The sequence below is a fragment of the Aplidium turbinatum genome, chromosome 6 (assembly GCF_918807975.1).
Source record: "Aplidium turbinatum chromosome 6, kaAplTurb1.1, whole genome shotgun sequence".
NCBI lineage: Eukaryota > Metazoa > Chordata > Ascidiacea > Aplousobranchia > Polyclinidae > Aplidium > Aplidium turbinatum.
The window spans coordinates 10,900,855-10,921,163 of record NC_137477.1 but is presented as its reverse complement, the minus strand read 5'-3'; the positions used below and the strand labels follow the sequence as shown (position 1 = coordinate 10,921,163).

At 35.8% G+C, this 20,309-nt stretch overlaps 1 protein-coding gene across 1 annotated transcript; it reads left to right on the top strand.

The window, feature by feature from the left end:
* The first annotated feature begins 9,654 nt into the window (after positions 1 to 9,654).
* On the top strand, positions 9,655 to 17,114 carry LOC145772092 (uncharacterized). Its single transcript, XM_082583917.1, has 3 exons — positions 9,655 to 10,040; positions 11,441 to 11,564; positions 14,496 to 17,114. The coding sequence occupies exons 1-3, from the start codon at positions 9,795 to 9,797 to the stop codon at positions 15,215 to 15,217; spliced, it is 1,092 nt and encodes a 363-aa protein (XP_082440043.1). The 5' UTR covers positions 9,655 to 9,794; the 3' UTR covers positions 15,218 to 17,114.
* Positions 17,115 to 20,309: the final 3,195 nt, after the last annotated feature.

Here is a 20,309-nt window from a genome sequence, read left to right as displayed (position 1 = left end):
GAAACACTCACTCCAGAAAAAAAGACCTGCGTAAGACTGTGTTTCCTAACTTTTTTTGATACAATCCTCCTTTTGCTTATCTTGAACTTTGTATTCTTTTTCTGTGGCATGCAGTAGGCTGCATGTGCTTTAGAATTGAAGTGTTGCTTTTTACAAACACTCAGTTTGTATGTTCTATGTTGAACCCATAGCCGTATAAGATGGGGGGCAAGGGGGCGGTCGCTCCCCCGCTGAAAAAAACGTCACAAATTTGGGCAAAAATGTCCACTTATTTGAGAAAATCAATCTTACCATAATGTTTCAACATCTCACCAGTTTAGAAACTTTACATAATTGTTATAATTTATAAGATAAACTGGGCCCAAAACTGTGCATAAACTGAAAACAGAGTAACCTGACTGCAATGTTTGGCAGCTTCATAGTGTCATTTTGTTCTTCCGCTTCATAGCTAATCCAAGAGGACGGGCTATCGAATCAAAATAACTTGCAGCTCTATTGGACTAAATACTGTGAAGAAAGGCGTTCTTCCCGGCTATCAGCACAAGGCTGATTACTCACTAGCACAGCGAGCTGCAGTAACGCTTCGCTAACCAGAACGGTGTAGCTTCCACGCTAGCCATTGAGACCTCCAATTAAACGTTTAAGTTATTTTGGCAGCCGATTGTAGCATCGAATAGACAGCGATAGACACGTGTTTCGCCCATGAGGCTGGGCTCATCAGTATCGCACCGTATTCTTGCCACTTGCCAAAGTGGCAAGAATACGGTGCGATACTGATGAGCCCAGCCTCATGGGCGAAACACGTGTCTATCGCTGTCTATTCGATGCTACAATCGGCTGCCAAAATAACTTAAAGGACTAAATACTGTTAGTAAGATTGACTGATTACATCAAATCAGCCTTGTCAAAACCCTGCACTTATTAATGAACTGCTTTGGCCACAAATCAGGCTACAAGGGAAGGACTTGCACTTTACCCGACTGTGATACATGCCACTGACGTAATACTGTGTAGTGTTGCCAGACGACGTAAAATGAATTCCCTTCAACCCGTTCAAAAATTCTTCAGTTGCCATATCAATTCACCAACATTTTTTCATTAAAGAGTGTCTCTAAAAAATAAAATAAAAAACGCTTTTTAACTTGTTTTGATGGTATCTTTTCTTTAATTTCTACGATATCTTTAAAAATATCGATATCTTTAAAAAAAAAAGGGGGTTTGTCTTCTCGAACACCGGTGTAACCAGGTTTCAACCAAGCTTCTAACTCTGATCTTTACTCCAGAAACTTCTTCATTTCTTCAATTCAAATATTTTAATCTCACTGACCACAATTTTTTCCAAAATTGAGAACGAATTTCCCCTTTCGGCAACACTGATGAAATTTTACTTAGTGGCGGTGCAACTTCCGTAGCCAGTTTAGTCACTTCATGTTTTTGCCTTATACTCGCTTTCCTGTTTACGCAATTAGCCTATTCGTGACAGTTGAGCTTGAAGTTCACCAATAGGGGAAGAAGTTTTTCAACAGGCAGAGATAAAAAAGCCCTAATGAGATGGCTATGACATTACGTGTAAAAATACAAAGTTAATGCTTCTTTCTAAGGTCTCCATCTTGGACCTTTATGGCTTTTGGGAACTTCACTTTGCATTGTGTTTGCTATGCCGCAACTATAATAGTTTGTAGACTGAGAGTTAGTAAACTTTTCGTTTCGATTTAAGTTCTTAGACAAAAGTTGCGTTTCGTTTCGAACCGTTTTTCATAAAATACTGTTGTACTTAGGCAAGGGTTTTCAAACTACCTGTATTTTGGGCTAAGGCACATCAAAAAAATTCGAAATCTACTGCGGCACATAGATTTACTACCTCAATGTTGTTTTCGAAACATTTTTTTTACTAACTTTTTAACTGTAGCTGCTACGTTGAGCAAACTATACGCTACTTAGGAATCAAAGTATATCAGTAAAATCTTTCACTTTACCACAAAGTTAAAAGTTTGCCTGCTGTTGTGCACAATCTTATTTCTGAGCTTGGAATCAATTTAATTCAATTTATTTTTTGCTGCTGGCGCAAACATGTACAAAACGGCAAAGTAAACATACGAATTTGACACCAACAAAAGGAAAAGATGGCAAAACCCAAAAGTTTAAAATGTACATCGATATATATAAAATATAGTCAGTTGCGCTAAGGTTGCAAGATTAAAATCACTAGATTTTTGCGGCACACTTGCAATCTTCTAGCGGCACACACTTGTGATGAGTACAAACTCATCAGCTAAAATCGTCTGCGTTTCTTCTTTTTTTTTTTATAAATTTGGTGTTATTGCTTCCGCTAGTTGTTGTGCCTCGAATAAAGCAAAATGTCATTTAATTTAAAAGTCTTTATTATTGTTTGATCTGAAGAACAATAATTTTGTCAAAACAAAACACTGCTCAAAATTTTTGAAAGAGAAGCTATTTGAAGCAATAGCCTACATCAAATTTATAATAGACTAGTTGTTGATGCTGTGGTCAATTTAATAAACCAGTTGTGAGAATTATGTAATAATCCAATAACTTCAACAGTTTTTAAAAAGTGCTTTCGTCTCTGCCACTTCAGCAACCAAATGCAGTTTTGTTAGGTGGATGGAATCCATCTTAATAGGCTAAGAATGAATGTATAATGTTGTCAAAAAATATGAGAGCCTTGATTTTATAGGAGTATTTCAAACAAATTTTATTTCGGTAAAACAAACTTTTGCTTTATACATTATAATGAACGGTTCGAAACAATTTTTTTTAAGAAACTTAATTTCAAACCTATCAAGATAAAAATTTCCAAGTAAAATTAAATATAATAATATCTTTGTTTTGAGCACTCTCAATTGAAAGCATGGGTGATACTCAAGCTTAAAAATTCAATAAAACAATAGAAACGTTTGAAAGCATTACAATTTACAAGTACGTAAAAAAACATGATGAATATATTGTAACATAGGCTACTTGTACCATAATTTATACAAATGCTGAATTGCAGGCTATTAGGGCGTGTCTCTACAATTAAAGAAGCCTGCATTCTTGCACATGATTCTCACTCATTAAATAAATCACAAAATAACCAATTGGTTCTAATATCAATAGCTGTCTACATAAGCCACATAAGGCTTACGTTCTTGTTGAATTATCGAGCAAACAAGCGGATACGGTATGTGTTGTATTCGCTTCTGTCAAATCTCACTTCCGTTATACAGTACAGCCTACTAATGGTTGTACAAAGAGAAGCATCTATGATAACCGCGTTTGGTTTGACTTAGCATAAGTGTACGTTAAATAATACATGCCTTCACACTTCAACACATTTCTGTCCCACATGCTAACCGTTTTACTGCATATTTAAGCGTTTAAATTATAAATAAATTCATGGGATTTATACCTTTTCGTTTGAAAAGCGCAAAATGCGGGATAAGTGTAAATACAAACTGCTGTGATAATAACAAAGCTTCATTTATTTTTGAACAGACCAATTATAAACTATCGCTATCATAGCCGAAGAATGTCAATCAAGTACGCAACAGATTCGAAGCGTTAAACTACTATAGTCTGAAGCAAGGGTCTCAAACGCGTGGACGGCGAGGATCCATTGGTGCGGCCCGCGATGCATTTTTAAAGTTTCAAATAATTAACAATTAAAATTCACTCTTATTTACTATGCACTTAATATAAGATAACGTTCACTCTAACATTGTTCAAAAAATTTGAAAATGTCCATTAAACTTCACACAACTTTTAAGCTAGCTTATTGTTCCTTTTGTTGGTTTTGTTACTGTATTTCTTTTTCACAATATCATTTCTTTTGCATTTCGACAAAGAAAAATAAATTGAATTGAATTGAATTGTCGCACCATTTTATAACGTCCAAAAACTCATATTGTTGCATCACAATCACATTGCCTATTCACTTCTTGTGCCATTATTGCAATAGCAACCTTGGTAGCTTATTTGTGGCATTTAATTCTTCAAGGTTTTGTTTTTTCCACGTTTTTTGAGAGTCGGTTGCAAGATTTTTGCTCTCCAGGTCCAAGTCGTTTCGTTTGCATTTTTTTTACGGTGTTTCTTTATCTTTTGTTTTTACTATCATTCTTTTTTTTGCGACCTTACATTCTTGGTGCGTTCTTATTACCTCTTTTATTGCGTCCTTAACCGTGTCATTCTGTTTATTCAATGGTGATGAACTGTTTTACCAGCAGCGACAACTCACGGCTACAAAAGAATTGACACGATGAGAAGAGCATAATGAACACAGCAAGGTCAGAGACTTCAAAGAATCGGACTGCTACACCCGCCACGGCTGGGAGCGGTGTGATTTTGTGGTGGCGATGTACCCTAGGGAAGGTCTACCAGCTTAGGGTGCAGGGGTCAGCCTGTGAAGTCGAGGTGCTTGTGGAAAGAGAGTGTGGATCGAAAATTTGTAGACTATAATATCCATCCGCAAAATTTAGAATGGCGAAACGGGCCAGGAAAACAGGCTTAACTTTTCGCAATGCAAAAAGGTATTACGGCCGTGGGTTAATTCACAAATATTCATTTAGTTTTCAGAGCGATTTAAGTTTGAGACCCGTGGTATGAAGCATTGGCATGGTCTACCCAAGGAGTATTTTTAGTTCCTTTTGTGACGTCACATTTATTAAATCAATGAGGAGGTCATCACACATGCCACATGGGGCAAAGGGGTGGTGACCTTCAACTTCAACTCTCCCTTTAAGCTACTCTACTGTATTGCAAAAATAAATATTGCTGGATGAAGAGGCCCAATCATCAAGGGCGACAATTTTTTTCCTTGGTAGGCCTAGTTGTTGTTACTTGCCAGTTGTTTCATCCGCTGAGAGTCGTTTTTGAATTCTTCATTTACGCACGCAGTTTAACTATTGCCAAACGGTTTACAAAAATGTAAGGTATAGGCTATACAAAGTAATTTGTTACGTGATTAAAGAACAAAAAAAAAAACGTTTTACAAAAAACAGCTACACTCGGCTTCTTGAAACGCAAGACTTTAATGAAAGCATGCATAACATAATTTCCTGAAAATGCAGAAAGGAAATTTTGATTGAAAAAGTTTGGTGGGATGAATGTTTATTTTTTCTGGAATAAACTACTTTGAAAATCGATTAAATACGGGAATTGCAAAAAACCTGCAAGATTTTTGTTGTTGATAAAACAATATTAACAAATAAATACGTCCAGAAAGACAATGACATAAAATTGCTTAGTCCGACACTTTTTAGCATGTTGATTACACAAACAAAAACAACTTGTTCAACTCTTATTATTTTGTTGAATTTTATACTGTAATATAATGAACAAAAGAATTTCAAGATGAAGCGACGCTGGTTCAACTCTAGTGGTATGCGCTTGAGCAACGCATTTCAAGGCAGCCTTCCATTCACTGGATAATATAATTCACAGAAAATATCTAATAGCATCTACTGTGCTTTTAAACCTTTTATTAGGCACTCATGGCATTGGTAGTTTGCGAGTAGAGATAAACTACTGTAAACAGCATTTCAACGTCATTACCTAAACCTGACTATATGAACTTATTATACCATTTTTTTAATGCAAACTGACTTTCAATTATCTTTTCAAAAGCCTCCTTAGTAGTCGTATAGCTATTAGAGCCTTACCGGCGTTTCAGTCTTATGACATGATGGTAGCCTACAAAAATTAGCTGCCAATCTTTAGGCTTACCGTTTGATTAAAACAGACGAGGGCGTAAGGTAACTCGCCGCTGCAATATGTTTCCTAAACGGTTCTAAACGCGGGTAGAGTTTCAGTTGCTCAGTTCTCACTGTTGTCAACCAGGTCTCTTGTGCAAAAATTTCTTCTTAAATTTGCATCACAATGATGTCTTGCCATGACTACATGAATCCGTCTCTGTTTGTAACTTACCGTACAAAGCTATAGGCTACACTACTGTAAAACCGTAGCGGAACCTATCCATTTTTAAGTAGTGAATAAAATTAAATTAACGTTTTTGTTGGGTTGTCGGTTTGCAGGAGAGCGCAGTAAATGCACGCTGACTATTTTGTTACATTTCAATTTATAAGCTTACAAACATTGAGAGGAGTACTTACCACCATGTACATTTGCGACTGTAGAAAATACAATATAATCAATCAATCGTATACACCAGCAGTATGCACATTCAGAGCACGTTGTAAAAGACCTAGATTTTAGGACAAAGTTTTTCTGCGCTTGAAATCGCAACGAAGTAGTCAAAAATGTCAAAGTCTTGCACCAGTTTTAGTTGAGAGGTTCCGATATGACACATTGACTGCAGTAAACCTGAAATCAGTAGCAAGTGTAATATAACTCTTTCGCTTGCCCACTTAATCGTGCTGCAATCGCACAATTTACACATCATAAATGCGTCGGTTGCATATCCACGCGTCGACTCTGAGCCCACTGAGAGTTCATGACTGTATCTTGGCAAAACACACTCGCCAGTAGCTGGCGACAAAACGTCAATTCTTTCTATTCCATTTTAAATTCACTGATTTGGAACATTTTGAACTGTCTTCGTATACATATCTTGGCCAAGCTGTATGCCTAAACGAAATGTTTCATAATATGATATTTTTTAAGTTTTGAAAAGTATTTCATACATAGGTTCAGAGAGAGACGAGCTTCGAGCTTGTAGCATCGAAATGACAACATTTACTTTTATTCTGGTTTTTGGCAATAGAAAAGCAGAAGGGGCATTTGTGCGTTTTGGGAGTGAAAATTTACTCCTATATTTTATGCCAAACCAATATATTTAAGTTTCCCATCACCCAGTTTCGAATAAATAGGATAATTTTATGATTTAAAAAGAAATTTATCTTTCTTTACATTGATCTTAACCTTATTGTATAAACTTTGTTAAATGTAATTTAGCGAGATACAAACAAACTGATCCAATTTGTCTTATCGCTGCATTAAAATTGTGTCTATGTTTCTGAAACACGTTGTGATTGGCTAGTTTAAGCTTACACATACTACGACAAGTGACTGAAGTACAAGCAATAGCGTTGAAAATGGGCTTCAAGAAGTTCTTTTGGACCAGGACGAGGGATGAATTTAGGGGCCCGCAACCTTTACAGGGGGCCCGAAAACTTGAAAAGAACGCTACGTATTCTTTGAATGTAGTGCCTTAGAAGTGTGTTGATTTGAGGCTGGAAGATCGCATTGGTAGGCCTATCAATCGCGAATTACTCTCCCAACGACCTTGAGTACAAGTACTGTTAGAACATTAATCGTCATTGATGACAAATCCTCAACAGCCCAAAAGGTTAGACCCTACACTTTGTGACTCACAAATCACAAGAAATAGCACAGACAGCCACTTTATCTGGTCCAAATCCGGTAAAGATCAGATCTGTACCATATCCAGTAAAGATCGAAACCAGAAAAGGTGGTTGTCTGGGGGTCTGCGAAGCCATAAGCTCGATGAAACAATAATTATATTGCATTCAATACCATACTCGATGCTAGTTCTTTTTATTTGATATGAGAAGTTGTTCTTTCGTGCAATAAGTTATTGCTCTTTCAAGCTGCTAGTTCAAAGAAGCTCATACAGAAAAAAATAAATTTAAGGCAATATTAACTTCACAATAGAATATATTACTGTCAGTTACTTGGCCGAGTGGTGAAAGCACCAGTACGACGCTCGGAAGGACCTCAGTTCGACACCGCTACAGAGCACGCAGCTGTGACACCATGAAAATTAACGTGCTAAAGTGATTGAGAGCAGCTGATGTGATGACTACTTGTTCCTTGTTGTGTGAGCCTACATATATAAGATTCGCAGTATGCTGTATGTCATGTGTGTTGTCGCAATGAGAATTTTGTTATTATTTTAATCATCTTTTTGTATTAACGTTTTTATCATTTTAAAGTTTAACTTCTTAACTGGATACATTCTACTGTGATAGTTTGCGGGTATGGCATGAATGGTGACGTCAATTTTCAGAAATGCAACTTCTTTTGTGGCAGAAAGACATTCTCTAGTCAAGAAAGAAAGCCTTTTAAACGCATAGGCTTTGTAAGACCCTGGCCTCATTGAAATAGTTTTCAACAGATTTCACTCAACCCACTTGATCAAGTGAAAGAGAGAAAGAGCTTGCTCCTCTTCAAGGAGCAACAATAGGGAGAAGTTTCGACAGACTTCAAATGAAAAGATTACGAGTTTTGATAGGTAGTGTTTATTAGCTTTGAAAGAATGACGTCACACTAATATAATTTCAACTGAATTTGACGTTGGATAAAGACAGAATTAACTCATTTTGAAAGCAAAAATGTTCTTGAATCTTCTTTAAACGTTTTTCTGTTGTAAAGTTTATTGATTTTTGAGCCTCTTGATGAGATAGCCACTTTCAAGATGCCTTTAATTTATTAAAAAGAAAATGTAATAAAACAAAAGATTACATGACAGAAAAAATCTAAAATACATAAATATTATTGCATGATAGGCTGCGCGTAATGTTGAGTTCAGGAATTATCTTAATAAAGCGATTGTCTTCTTGTTTCAGTTTTATTTTATGTTTGTTTTATTTCAAACTCAAGTTGGAGTTTTTTGTCCACCCCAATTGTCTGTTTCGAATTTTGTTTATTGGCTATTGGCAAATGATATTGATTCAACGATTTCTTGTAAGCAGGGTGTTTTAACAACTTCTCTCTCCAGGATATAAAAACTGAATAAGTCTTTTTTTTGGTTTGAATTGTTCACATATTTTACACTGATGCAGCACGCTTCACAAAATGGATGCTTTTAAAAGTGCTCAGACTCTGATTAGGCCAACAACACATATCTTCATCTTGCACAAGTGTCTTTTTGTTTTGTTTATTTTTTCAATCACTATTCTGTAGCATAAAGAATCCAATGTTCCTTTTAGATTTGAAAAAGAAAGCAATATGCAAAGAGATATCGAGAAAAATAATTTCTTAGGTGAAAAATTCTTTCAATTAAGAGTCCATATCAGTCTATTTTAAAATCATAACGATTCACATAGGAAGTATTCTGTTGTGTCTTCTGACTTATTGTATAAACACAAGATGAGTTAATGACTTTGTTTATTTAGAACGTTTGGAAGTTTATTTTCTTCGATTCTCTTGTCGGAGCCTTCTCAAAGATGGTCCCGTTGGTTAAAATAACTTTACATAAACGAGATGATTTCGGAATAAGCTTTTATAAGCCAATCTAAACACAAAACGGACCATGGTTATATGTTGACTGCCAGGATATACAAAAAGCAGCAAAAAAAAGCAAATAATAAACTCTTTTCTTATTTCAATGCTTTAGGTGTGTGCTTTACAAATGTGAACGTGTGCATAAGCATGAAACTGTAATGTACGCTGTAGCTTGTAGACTAGATGACTGTGTGCTAATGCTAAACCAACAATCGTAACGTTACTTCAATGTGAATTCTTTTTAATAAAGTGCTTTTTCTGTTGGAGGTGCTATAGCTAAAACCAGCAACCCATTCAAGGTTGTTGAAAACACAGAATGTCGCTATCGATAAGGGTGTGGTGTGAGAGAAAGAAAGAAACAAAACAAGAAAGAGCAGAAACGTATGAAGTTGATTTGTGAAAATAAATTGTAGTCATTGTGTGATTTGCTTAGCAAAGCCAAGAGTACAAAATTTGAATCAGAATTTTGTTCGACTGAATAATATACTGTAGATCGTAAGGAATTTTAAAGTGTGAGTAAAGTCAAAACCGTACCCTCAAAACTGTTTATGAGTTTCGACTTGCGGTGTATTTGACCTGAAGAGTATCTTCTCATGGCTCCAACAGCCAACGACGCTCTTCGTCATTTGAAAAATATGACAACCGAAAATAAACTCCACGAGATTTATTCCTTTGGGCTTTTGACGTCATCCAAACATGACGACAGTGCGTGTCCACTTCGCTGTGGTAGCACGGCAGAAAGCGACAATGACGTAGATGACGAGATTATCAACGTAACTGATGATGACGACGTCGTTATGGCAACGACTGAAACCAATGCATCTCTGAACCTACTGAAAGTAAGTCCAATTTAAAACTTTTAAACGGCTTGGAATCTCTACCACTACTGTACTATGATATTACAGAAAATGTAAGTTAAAATTATACAGTTTGCTGAATAAACTCAGAGCGATACTTTTTGGTTGTACATATATTATATCTATCTTCGTAAGTTAACGCCAGTGGAAACATAGTTACTAAACATAAAATATATTTGGAGACAGACCCAAGGTAAAAATAACACTTTCATCAAAACACTACTTGGAGTACTTAAAACTAAAGATGTCTCTGACTCTGGTGATAAATTATCGTTTGAGTGATCGAACGGCTGAGACGCTCGAAAGAGCGTTGGTTCGACATAGCTCGATAGCACGTGGCAAGAAAGATAGTTATTAACATCTCAGCCGACAAATCAGTCATTTTTGACGTCGATTTCACGTCTGCAGACGTGAAATCGATGTAAAAATTGACTGATTTGTTTTCTTAGATGCCAAAACAGCAACAGATGATTGGGTGACGTTGCCTATAGTCTGTTGCTGCTTCCAGCTGTCCGTTGTGTTGCGTCTGTAATATGACTTTATCAGTAGGGAAAGAATGGGACCTACGAGCCAAATTTAAAAAAAAAATCACATATTTTTTGTTTGGTGTTTAAGATTTGTCTCAAAGTTTCCGTGTATTCATCTACCTACAATCTCCATGCTTAAACGAATTTTTAGCATGTTCCGGCTTATGCGGAAGTTCCTAGAGCAAATAACGTAACGTTCTCCAAAGTGGTTCATAGGACCCGCAAGTGCGGGTGTTGCAACCATATGTGTAGGGTCCTGTGAACCGCTTGAAAAAATTATGTATTGTTTTCAATTTTCTAGTTTTTATCCGTTTGATGTAATGCATTTGTCATGCTATGAGTTTTTATGATGAAAGAGATGTCAAATGGAAAACATTGAATGTATTCGCTTCAATTTATTGGCTTTAAAGCCGTTTTTGTTTTGAGTCAAAACTTGTGTTTAATTCTGTCATTCCCGGTGGAAACAGGAAAATAAAATTCTTGTTTGTGTTAACTCCTGTTTTAGTAGCCTATCTGATATTTGAGTTAAAATTACTTTTGCTGTCAAAAAAATCATAATGCCCTGAAGAACATTTCACTTTCTTCTAAATTCAAAGGTTATTTTGCTTTCCGTAGGCTAAATACTTGAAATACAAATGTAATAAACTTTCGAGCTAGTAAGCTTGTTCGATATGGATGTGCAAAAATGCACCGTTTTAGAACAGCTCAATATTTTTTGCATACTGATGAATAAAATACCTTTTATAGGCTACTCTGTATTACTTCAGTTAATATTGAAAATCAACCGTTTCGCAGTATCTTTTGCTGAGAAAAAGCTTGAAATTCTATTAGACATCATTTACTTTTTTTGCCTAGAAATCCGACCCAGAACAAGACAAGCAAGCACTTGGACAAAATAGCAAAGTTTATCAACGAAGACCAAAGCCGCCATTTTCTTACATCGCCTTGATAGCCATGGCCATTCGAGACTCTTCTACCGGTGAGTTTAACTCTACGTTTTTGTGGCTAAATTAGGAACATTACATTACGAGACTCGCAGCTCCACTCTGCTCTTCCGACAACATTAGAAGGGTCAATTGCCACTTTTTTACGCCTTGCTGTTAGCTTACTTTCAACAAAAAACTTAAATTACTGACCAACTTTACTATTCTTATGTCCCATAAAAAGTGCATTGCTTTAAAAATCAGAAAAAAAAACTGTACCCTTCTAGTGTGGCGGATATACCAACAACAGAGGTAGTTTCGCATCCCCATGATCTAAACTCCCTTAGCTAAACCTAACAGCTCTACATTTTAGCTGTCAACGTTTTTGCGAACTACCCAAAACTTGCTTGTACGTTACTTTGAAAGCTCTTATAACAACGTTTTTTTTCTCTGCTTATGCCGATTTTCTGATATAAAGAAACAAAATTTGTTAAAAAAGCAAGGTTTATTTCAGTGATAAAATGCTTGAACATACTGATCAAAATGTTCTGAATACATTAACAAGAAATTCACACATTAGAGATTTAAACTTACATAGCAAAATAAGTTTCTAAAAAATGAAAAAAAAAAAACTATTTGCATTTTGAAGACTTTAGATTGGAGTTATTGCTTTTCATTTTGTTGAAACATTTTGAAAAATGGATGGGTATCCCTGCTTTAGAGGTCCCTTTAAGTCGGAGCTCAATGGGCTTCAATAGTGATAAGATAAACCTACGTGTGCTGCGTTTAATATTGTTTTCTGGCTACTTTTGTGCTGTTGTTGTGCCATGTGTCTTATATTTTTGTGTTTTTTCTTTAGTTTGAATATGGGCAAACTTATCTGATGCAAATAAATAATGATAATAATACTATAGCGAACAAGCATAGTGGATCGGATGGTCTGAAATAAATAAATATTTTTCCAAAGTTAACGTTACGGACATAGAAATTTGATAGCCCTTGAAAAGTACTTTAACATTCACATAGGAGTGACTTTTGCCCTAATTTATCACTGTCACAACTCACAGCGCATTCTCATTGTTTTATTTGTTTTAACAGAAACATTTAAACCTGTTATATCGTAGGTTAATAATAAAACTTACACCCGCAGCAGCTGTTATTTAAAGCTGGTAATCATTTTTAATAAGATTAATGATTAAAATGCCACTTAAGCTTACGTCAGTTTATTGATCTCCAGTTATAACTATTAACAAGTGTAAAAACAGTGAACACTTACACAAGACAAAATCTCCCGGTAACATTACAATGAATAGTATAATAGAGTTTGCTTGACTATTTGGTGCTCAGCAGCAACAAATATCTTAATGAGTGCTCAACTTTGTTCTTATAGCAATGATAGTTCTTATGATAAGTTCTTATAGCAACATCTTGTTGTAGTACTTTGTTACCTTGGCAACAGTAGCGGACTTAAAGGGGGTGGTCACTTAGTCACATGCCCACGTCACAAAAAACAAACAAAAACGAGAAAATTATTCATTTTTTCTTTTTTCCAAAATTTTCTTTTTTGCTTTGCCCCTGAACGACGTCACTATTAACCTAATCAGGAAATCGTGTTTTGAATCATCAGCGAGTTTGAAGCCATAAATTTGGCTATGTGTCCTCAAAAACCAAAAAAATGCAATATTCCGATATTAATCATTGCTCATTTAACTATACCAAGCTAACAATTACTTAAGCCTTTCCAATGTCAATCGTTGGACGAGGTAAAGTATTACGTGTGCATTGCAGGGGAATATGTGATAATATCCAGAACGGATTCGCAAAATTTTACTTCTGCAAAATCATGAAAAGCACAGACTAAATTTTGTACTCGTATTGCGAAATCATTGTAAAAATATCCAATATAGACGATTCCAGCTTTCCTAAATATTTCAAATGCGCAGGTAGACAGATTTAGCCTACCTTGTGTCCAAAGTCTCATTTCAATTCAATTGTGGGCTATCCACTGTTCTCTAGAAAAGCTAGACCATGTGCAAAACTTGTCAAAAATTTAACTATTAGAATCTTTCTGTCGTCACCACCACAAAATGATTTTAAACTTAAATTAAACTTTGAGCGAAGCCTTAGAAACTCTTGATGCGTTTTTTTAGATCTAATACCAAAGTAACTAGAAGGTTGGAGATATTTAGGCCTAATTGAGTCATCCAATCCATCAACAGTCAAGTATAACATAAAATTACCTTTTTCACAGTTGCGGTCTACGTAGCCTAACTATTATCGCAATAACATTTTGGTAAATTCGTATTTTGCTGAGTGGTAGGCAAGCAGCAGGCTTTCTTTAAGTCAAAAAATGTCTTTCGTAGTTAATCGTGGTAACAGGTTAATCAACTTATTGATTAGTTGGGTGAACAATGTGTTTTGCTTTGGAATGTTGCAATTATTTTCTCAATTTTTGAAGGGCACAAAACTCTCTCCCTTTGTTTACACTTCTGAAAGCACACGTTTCCTATGCCACTGAATAGGTCAATATAATATGATTAAGCGAGCGAAGCGATCATGAAAATGTTGCAAAACAGAGATAAATCGCATGCATTTTTCTTGTTTTTTTTTTCGGTGGAAGGTAAGGAGACCAAGTGCCCCTCCCCCTTTGGATTCGCTACTGGTTTGGAGCAACGAACAACTTTCGTCTCGCTTTACTCAATTTTGTACCACCAATCAATTCAGTTAAAACTAAATTAAACCGATTATAAAGTTATAGTGTGCGATATCTCAGTAGCCTATTTGTAATGGGCTATGAAAGAACTACTATAATTCAATGCACTATCAAGGAATGTAAAATTAAAAATTTTCACTTATATTGGAAAACATTTTCTTAAAGTATTTTGAAAAACGTTCTTCTGTTTTGAAAGATCTGCCAAGAGACCTAGTTGTGTATAACGTTTAGTCTGTTATAGCCTACTATAACTGGTGCTATACTTTGCTTTCAGGAAAACTAACTTTGGCAGAAATCAACAATTACTTGATGAAGAGGTTCCCTTTTTTCCGTGGTTCTTACACTGGATGGCGAAATTCTGTCAGGCATAATCTTTCGCTAAACGAATGCTTTCAAAAGATTCTGCGCGATCCAACAAGACCTTGGGGAAAGGATAACTACTGGACCATTAACCCAAACAGTGAGTACACTTTCGCAGATGGTGTTTTCAGAAGAAGAAGAAAGCGGTTGGCCAGAAAGTTGCCTCACGTTCAAAGATCGTGTCTTGTCTCTTCCTCTTCTCCAACACCAACCGTGCTTTCTTCTCATTCCTCATCTAGTGAAGATATGAGAAGTGACTCGGAGTCCTCTGGATCTCCTGTTTCTTTTTCCATTGACAGCATTCTTTCAAGAAAAGACAAAAAGTGCTCTCCTCCTTATATTCCTTGGCCGTCAGTATACGCTCCCTTTTATGGTCAATACTCTTCTCACAATAACATAGCACCAGCCATTCTTACCCCACCCAAAACAAGCACACATTTTCTCAATCATCCTAGCTTGACAGGCTACAAGCTGACAACTCCTGATTCCTTTGCTTACCATCAGCTGATACAACTTCAGTTGGTACAAGCTCAAGCCAATTTGTTGGCTTCCAGCAAGGCAAACTTACCAGCAAAGTTTCACCCTTTTCTCACTGCTACACAACTTGTTCCATTTAACCAAGTGGTCCCTGTTTAGAACTTGGGTAAGGTTCAAAAGTAGCGTTCAACTTTTCTCTTTCATTCTATCCACGGTTCCAGTGCTTTTTGTATTTGCTGAAGATTTTTTTGGTCAATAAAGTATTTTGCATACTAAAATGAAACGTGTTTGATGCCAAGTCTGGTCGTACTGTATAAATATTGAAAAAAAATCTTATTTGTTTTTCCACACTTTGAAAAGAAAAGATCAATTTGATCTTTTTTCATTTGTAAAGTTTGTACAAGTAAAGCCATTTTGACGTCCTTCTAAATTCAGAAGTAAAAACTTGTTTTCTTTGTCTTCCTCTGCTAGTTTAGCCTGCGTTGTGTAAACATATTCATTTCAAGTAGGTTCGATTGTAGTTGACACAATCTACATTTTGTTGAATGTATGTCCTCTTACGTAACTTCAATAGACAGAACAAAATTTATGAATTTATTCAACTTCGATTTCTTGACGACGGCAATGCTCAATGCCGGAAAGGCTGCCTTAGTTTGTTGATTTTATATTTTTGTTTTCTTAGCAAAGTTTACTGTTTAATCTCATACCTTTTCATGCGAAATGGACTTTGCGTTTTTGACGTTAAATTTACATCAACTTCCACCAAAGTTTAGTCATAGTTAGACTATGCATTTAAAACCTTACATCCCAGCCAGAGAATCAGACTTTTTTACATCGAGTCAACGTTTACGGACGTTGAATCAATGTAAAAAGGTGCTAAATTGTTGACTGGTATCTTGTGTTAACATGCCAAGCTTTCACTATTGAGGCTTAATGATTCTGATTTATACTTTGCTTGATGTCATGACGTTACAGCTGTATGGCTGTAGAATTAGTAAACATTTTCATAGATTTTTGTAATAATCTCCCAAGTAACACAACTTATGCTTTTTACCTGTATCTAACGTCTAAAGACGTTAAATTCGTGTAAAAAGGACCGATTATGTAAGCTGGGCAACGCTTTACCACGTCAATTTTTTATGGAGTAAACGTTGAACTAATTTTTTAAAGACAAGCTTTCATAATTGAAGACCTGATTTTAAAAACTACTTAAGTCACATTTTGTGGAAATTGAGTTATCACCAAAAACATGTAGACCTATACAAAATTATGTTCAATGCCTGCCCCGCCTAAAATTTCATTTAAGAAACAACTTAATTTTGCTACAACACACGCTGGTATTGCATAGAAATAGAGGATGTAACAAATTTGAAAAAACTTCAATTTTTTTCTCAATGTAGTATTGTGGACTTAAGTAGCTCTTTAACTTAGGTTTTATTGCTGAGTATTAGCATTTCATAACAATGTCTTTCTGAGACTTTACAAAACGAGTTTTCTTAAGATTAGCCGTTGCAATATATTTTCGTCTTGTTGATTTGAGCGTACTATCTGTTGCTGTGACGAAACTGTTATTTTTGTCTTAAAACTGCATCTATTTTACATTTTTAAACGTTTGGAACTGTTTCTTAAACGTCTGGAGATGTACAATGGTAAACTACAGTTTTTCCACATCAAATAAACAGCGGATACATTTTGTTGTATAACTTACTGCAAGCTTTTTACTTTGTACACATTTTTGTAGAAAACGTACTCTCAAATATGATAGTTAACCTATGTGGCATTTTAAGTTTCCTTTTACTGTAGAATTAAAACTCAAAGCAAAACGTACCAATATCACTATTGCATTTTGTTCCTGTGAAATGTTAAAAAAAACATAAGTAGCTACTTTGTTCTTTTTTGAAGATTCCTCAAGTCATACTCAGCCATTTTAAATGCCAAAAATGTCAGCAAAATCCAGTCACAATTGAAAGATTTTCATGTTCTTTGAAAGCTAAACAAGCCCGTTTTCATATATGAATATGTCTAAACTTACCTCAATAAACCAGTTAAACATGAATAGAGCCGGAACCGGTGTGCTGCTATTGAGCATGAATGGAAAAGATTATTTACTTGAAAAGGCACAAGGCAACACTTGAAAAGTAACAAGTGATTTGGAAATACAAAGTCAGGTTTCTTTTATGTTTTCCCAAAATTTAATTTGCAAATCAATCTCAGTGGAACTGTTTTGCTTGACAGGGCAACAATCCACCAATGTCATAAGCACTTGTTTGAAATTTCAGGCTTCAATGATCACGATAGGAACTGAGCTAGGGCGTTGGTATTCTTTTTATTTGAATTTGGGAAAGTGTTTTTATTGCGTTCTGGAACATGAAATGTTGGAAATGTTTATCAAGAGCACTGAAAACTATAGTTCAAATAACAGGTTAGAAGAAAATCGCGTGAGAAATCAACACAAATAAAATGGATCGTAGCCTGACCAAATGATGTCGTGCAGCAAGTGACGTCCAAGAAAACTTTCTAATGAGTTTCACAGCAATAAATAAACTACTTGGAAAAAATCTTGGTTTAGACATTGCGATCAAAATATGCAATTCATGTCCCATATTCGTAATTTCGTGTTTGAACATTTAAATTTTAACAATTGTTTCTCAATAAAACAACCACGCGGCCCTACACTTTGATTTTGTAATGTCACTTACAATGTAGGCTATAGCTTGATATAAAAAATGTACCACTTTTTAGTTTAATAAAAGTACATCTATTTAATAAAGCTAAATTCTGTGAGATTGGACACTTTCGAATATGGATATTATTGAATTAATGTTGACAGAACAAAACTTACTACTTGGGCGCAAATGAAGGTAGGTTACTGGCTAGAAATGCTAGAATACAAAAAAAAATTGGTAGAGAATATATGCTTCAGTGGAGGACAACACATAAAAATAAAGCGACTGTTACATATGCTTGTGGTTGTGGTGTAGCTATGTTATAACTAAGAATAGTAAACATAATTTTTTCTTAAACAGTAGGTGAAAATCTATCATTTTCCTATTGCATGTTTCACTAGTTGTAGCCTATGTTTATTGCATTTTCAATGACTTCACTCTGCTGGAAACTACAAGTAGGCTATTTCAGCGATTATATGTAGCGTAGCCTACTGTAATGTAAAGTAAAAACAGTGAAATTTTTCAAGCTTGCAATAATAATAAAAAAATTAAGGAATCGGTTACGTCGAGAAGTTAACTTGCAAACGAACAACAGCTGGAGAATACTAATTGATTGATTGATTGATTGAATTTTTATCCTCGGACTGGGAAAGCTTCTTGCAGAGCTTAATCCTGGCAGTTTCGCATACTTGTAGAGGCTTTGAATAACTGACGCAGGCCCGGTCACCGAGATTGACAGAGTGAAGTTTCCGATTGTTGAAGTCTTCTTGCCGGGGAACTATTCCATCCATTAGATGCCGCTGAATGGAGAGCAGTCCTTAACGTGCGTTGCTCAAGCGCACACCCCGAGAGTCGAACCAGCGCCGCTTGATCTTGAAGCTTCTTCGTTCCAGAAGTGACGCGCTAACCAATTGAGCTATCGGGGCTGACTTTTACACGGAGTTTGGTGTGAGTCACCTAGTGGATACAAGTAAATATTCTTTGTTAGAGCAAGGTTATTTTGTGCGGTAAAAACGATACTATAGAAAACGTATAAAATTACTTGAAGGTAACAGAACATAACTAGCACAACACCTTCCGCCCCCTATAGGCTAGCTCAGTTGGTTAGCGCGTGACTCTGTGAACGAAGAAGCTTCAAGATCAAGCAGCGTTGGTTCGTCTCTCGGGGTGTGTGCTTGAGCAACGCATTCTAAGAACAACTCTCTATTCAGGAGCGCCTAATGGATGGAATAATTCTAGGGCAACAAGACTTCAACAATAAGAAATTTCACTCTGTCAATCTCGGTAATCGGCCCTGTGTCAAAAGCCTCTACATTCACAAGTATGCGAAACTACCAGGAATAACCCATCAAGGCTTTGTCAGTCCGAGGATAAAGATTCAAAACCAAACCAAACCACCTTCCGTAAGTTGGGAGAAAAAAAAACAAACTTGAAGACAATGAAAAACTCGATTCTTGCATTTCCTCATTTACACCACAATTTGAGAAAATTTCATCTCTCGTATGTCAACATTTCGTTGCAACAATAGAGAAAACACAAAAGTCTGCAACATGCATTGATCAGTTCAAAGATGGAAATAAAAACTCGATACTGTACGTGTCTTATGTTTTGTTGTGGAGACGCAGTAAAAGGATGGCTGTTGTATCGGGAAGATTTTGACTTGTTTCTAGCAAAAGTAAGTTCTTTTTTTGTTTCTAGTTAAACTTCATCGACCTGTATTGTTGTGGAGTTAAACGTGGTATGGGCTCCAAAATCAATAGGGGCTCACTTTATCAATATGTTACAACGTTAGGCTACCAAGCGTTAAGTATAGTAATTTACCTTGCCGACAGAACCAAAAAAAAAAAATAGATTGGTCGATTAGAAATAGCCAGAGATGCCAAAATATGGTTTTGCTAGGCCTAAGTAGATCCATGGTAGATTGCGATGGTTGCAAAAGTGGCTCAGGGTTTGTAGGTTAAGCATCTCATTCTCTTACCTACTTTATGGATAAATCTTTTAAAATTAGTTTTAAATAGACAATGTTGCGATCATTTTAAAAACACAGCAAGACCTATAATATGATCAGTAGCTTTGACAGGGGTACGCTTGGACCTGGAACTTGAAGAAACCAACGCGTATTCTTTGGATTTTTCTTACAAGTATCTTGATTTTGGGCCAGAGCATTTCATTGCTAGCGGGCCCAAATTATCCTTTTAACGATCTTTCGTATGATCTACAAAATATATCCATTCTATTCAAATACCGCGTTGTAAATTCTATTGCAAGGTTGGCTACGGTAGCGTTCCTGTCTATAATATGCTTTTACATCATAATAGAGTTATGGAGTAGAATAATGATAATAATCTATATCTGTAGGGCGTCAGAAAGCCTAAAGCAGTCAATGAAATTCAGTCTTCTTTATTGTAAGGATTGTTGCTTGATTAAACATTGGAAATTGTCTGCAACATTAAAATAATATTGACGTTGCTAGGAGAAATCTTGGCTTTTGTATAAATCATCTTTCATTTTCGTAATCCTTTGTTGGTTTGACCTGCAAAAACCTACTATATAGTCGCAATCAATAAATGGGGGCAGCCTTGGCT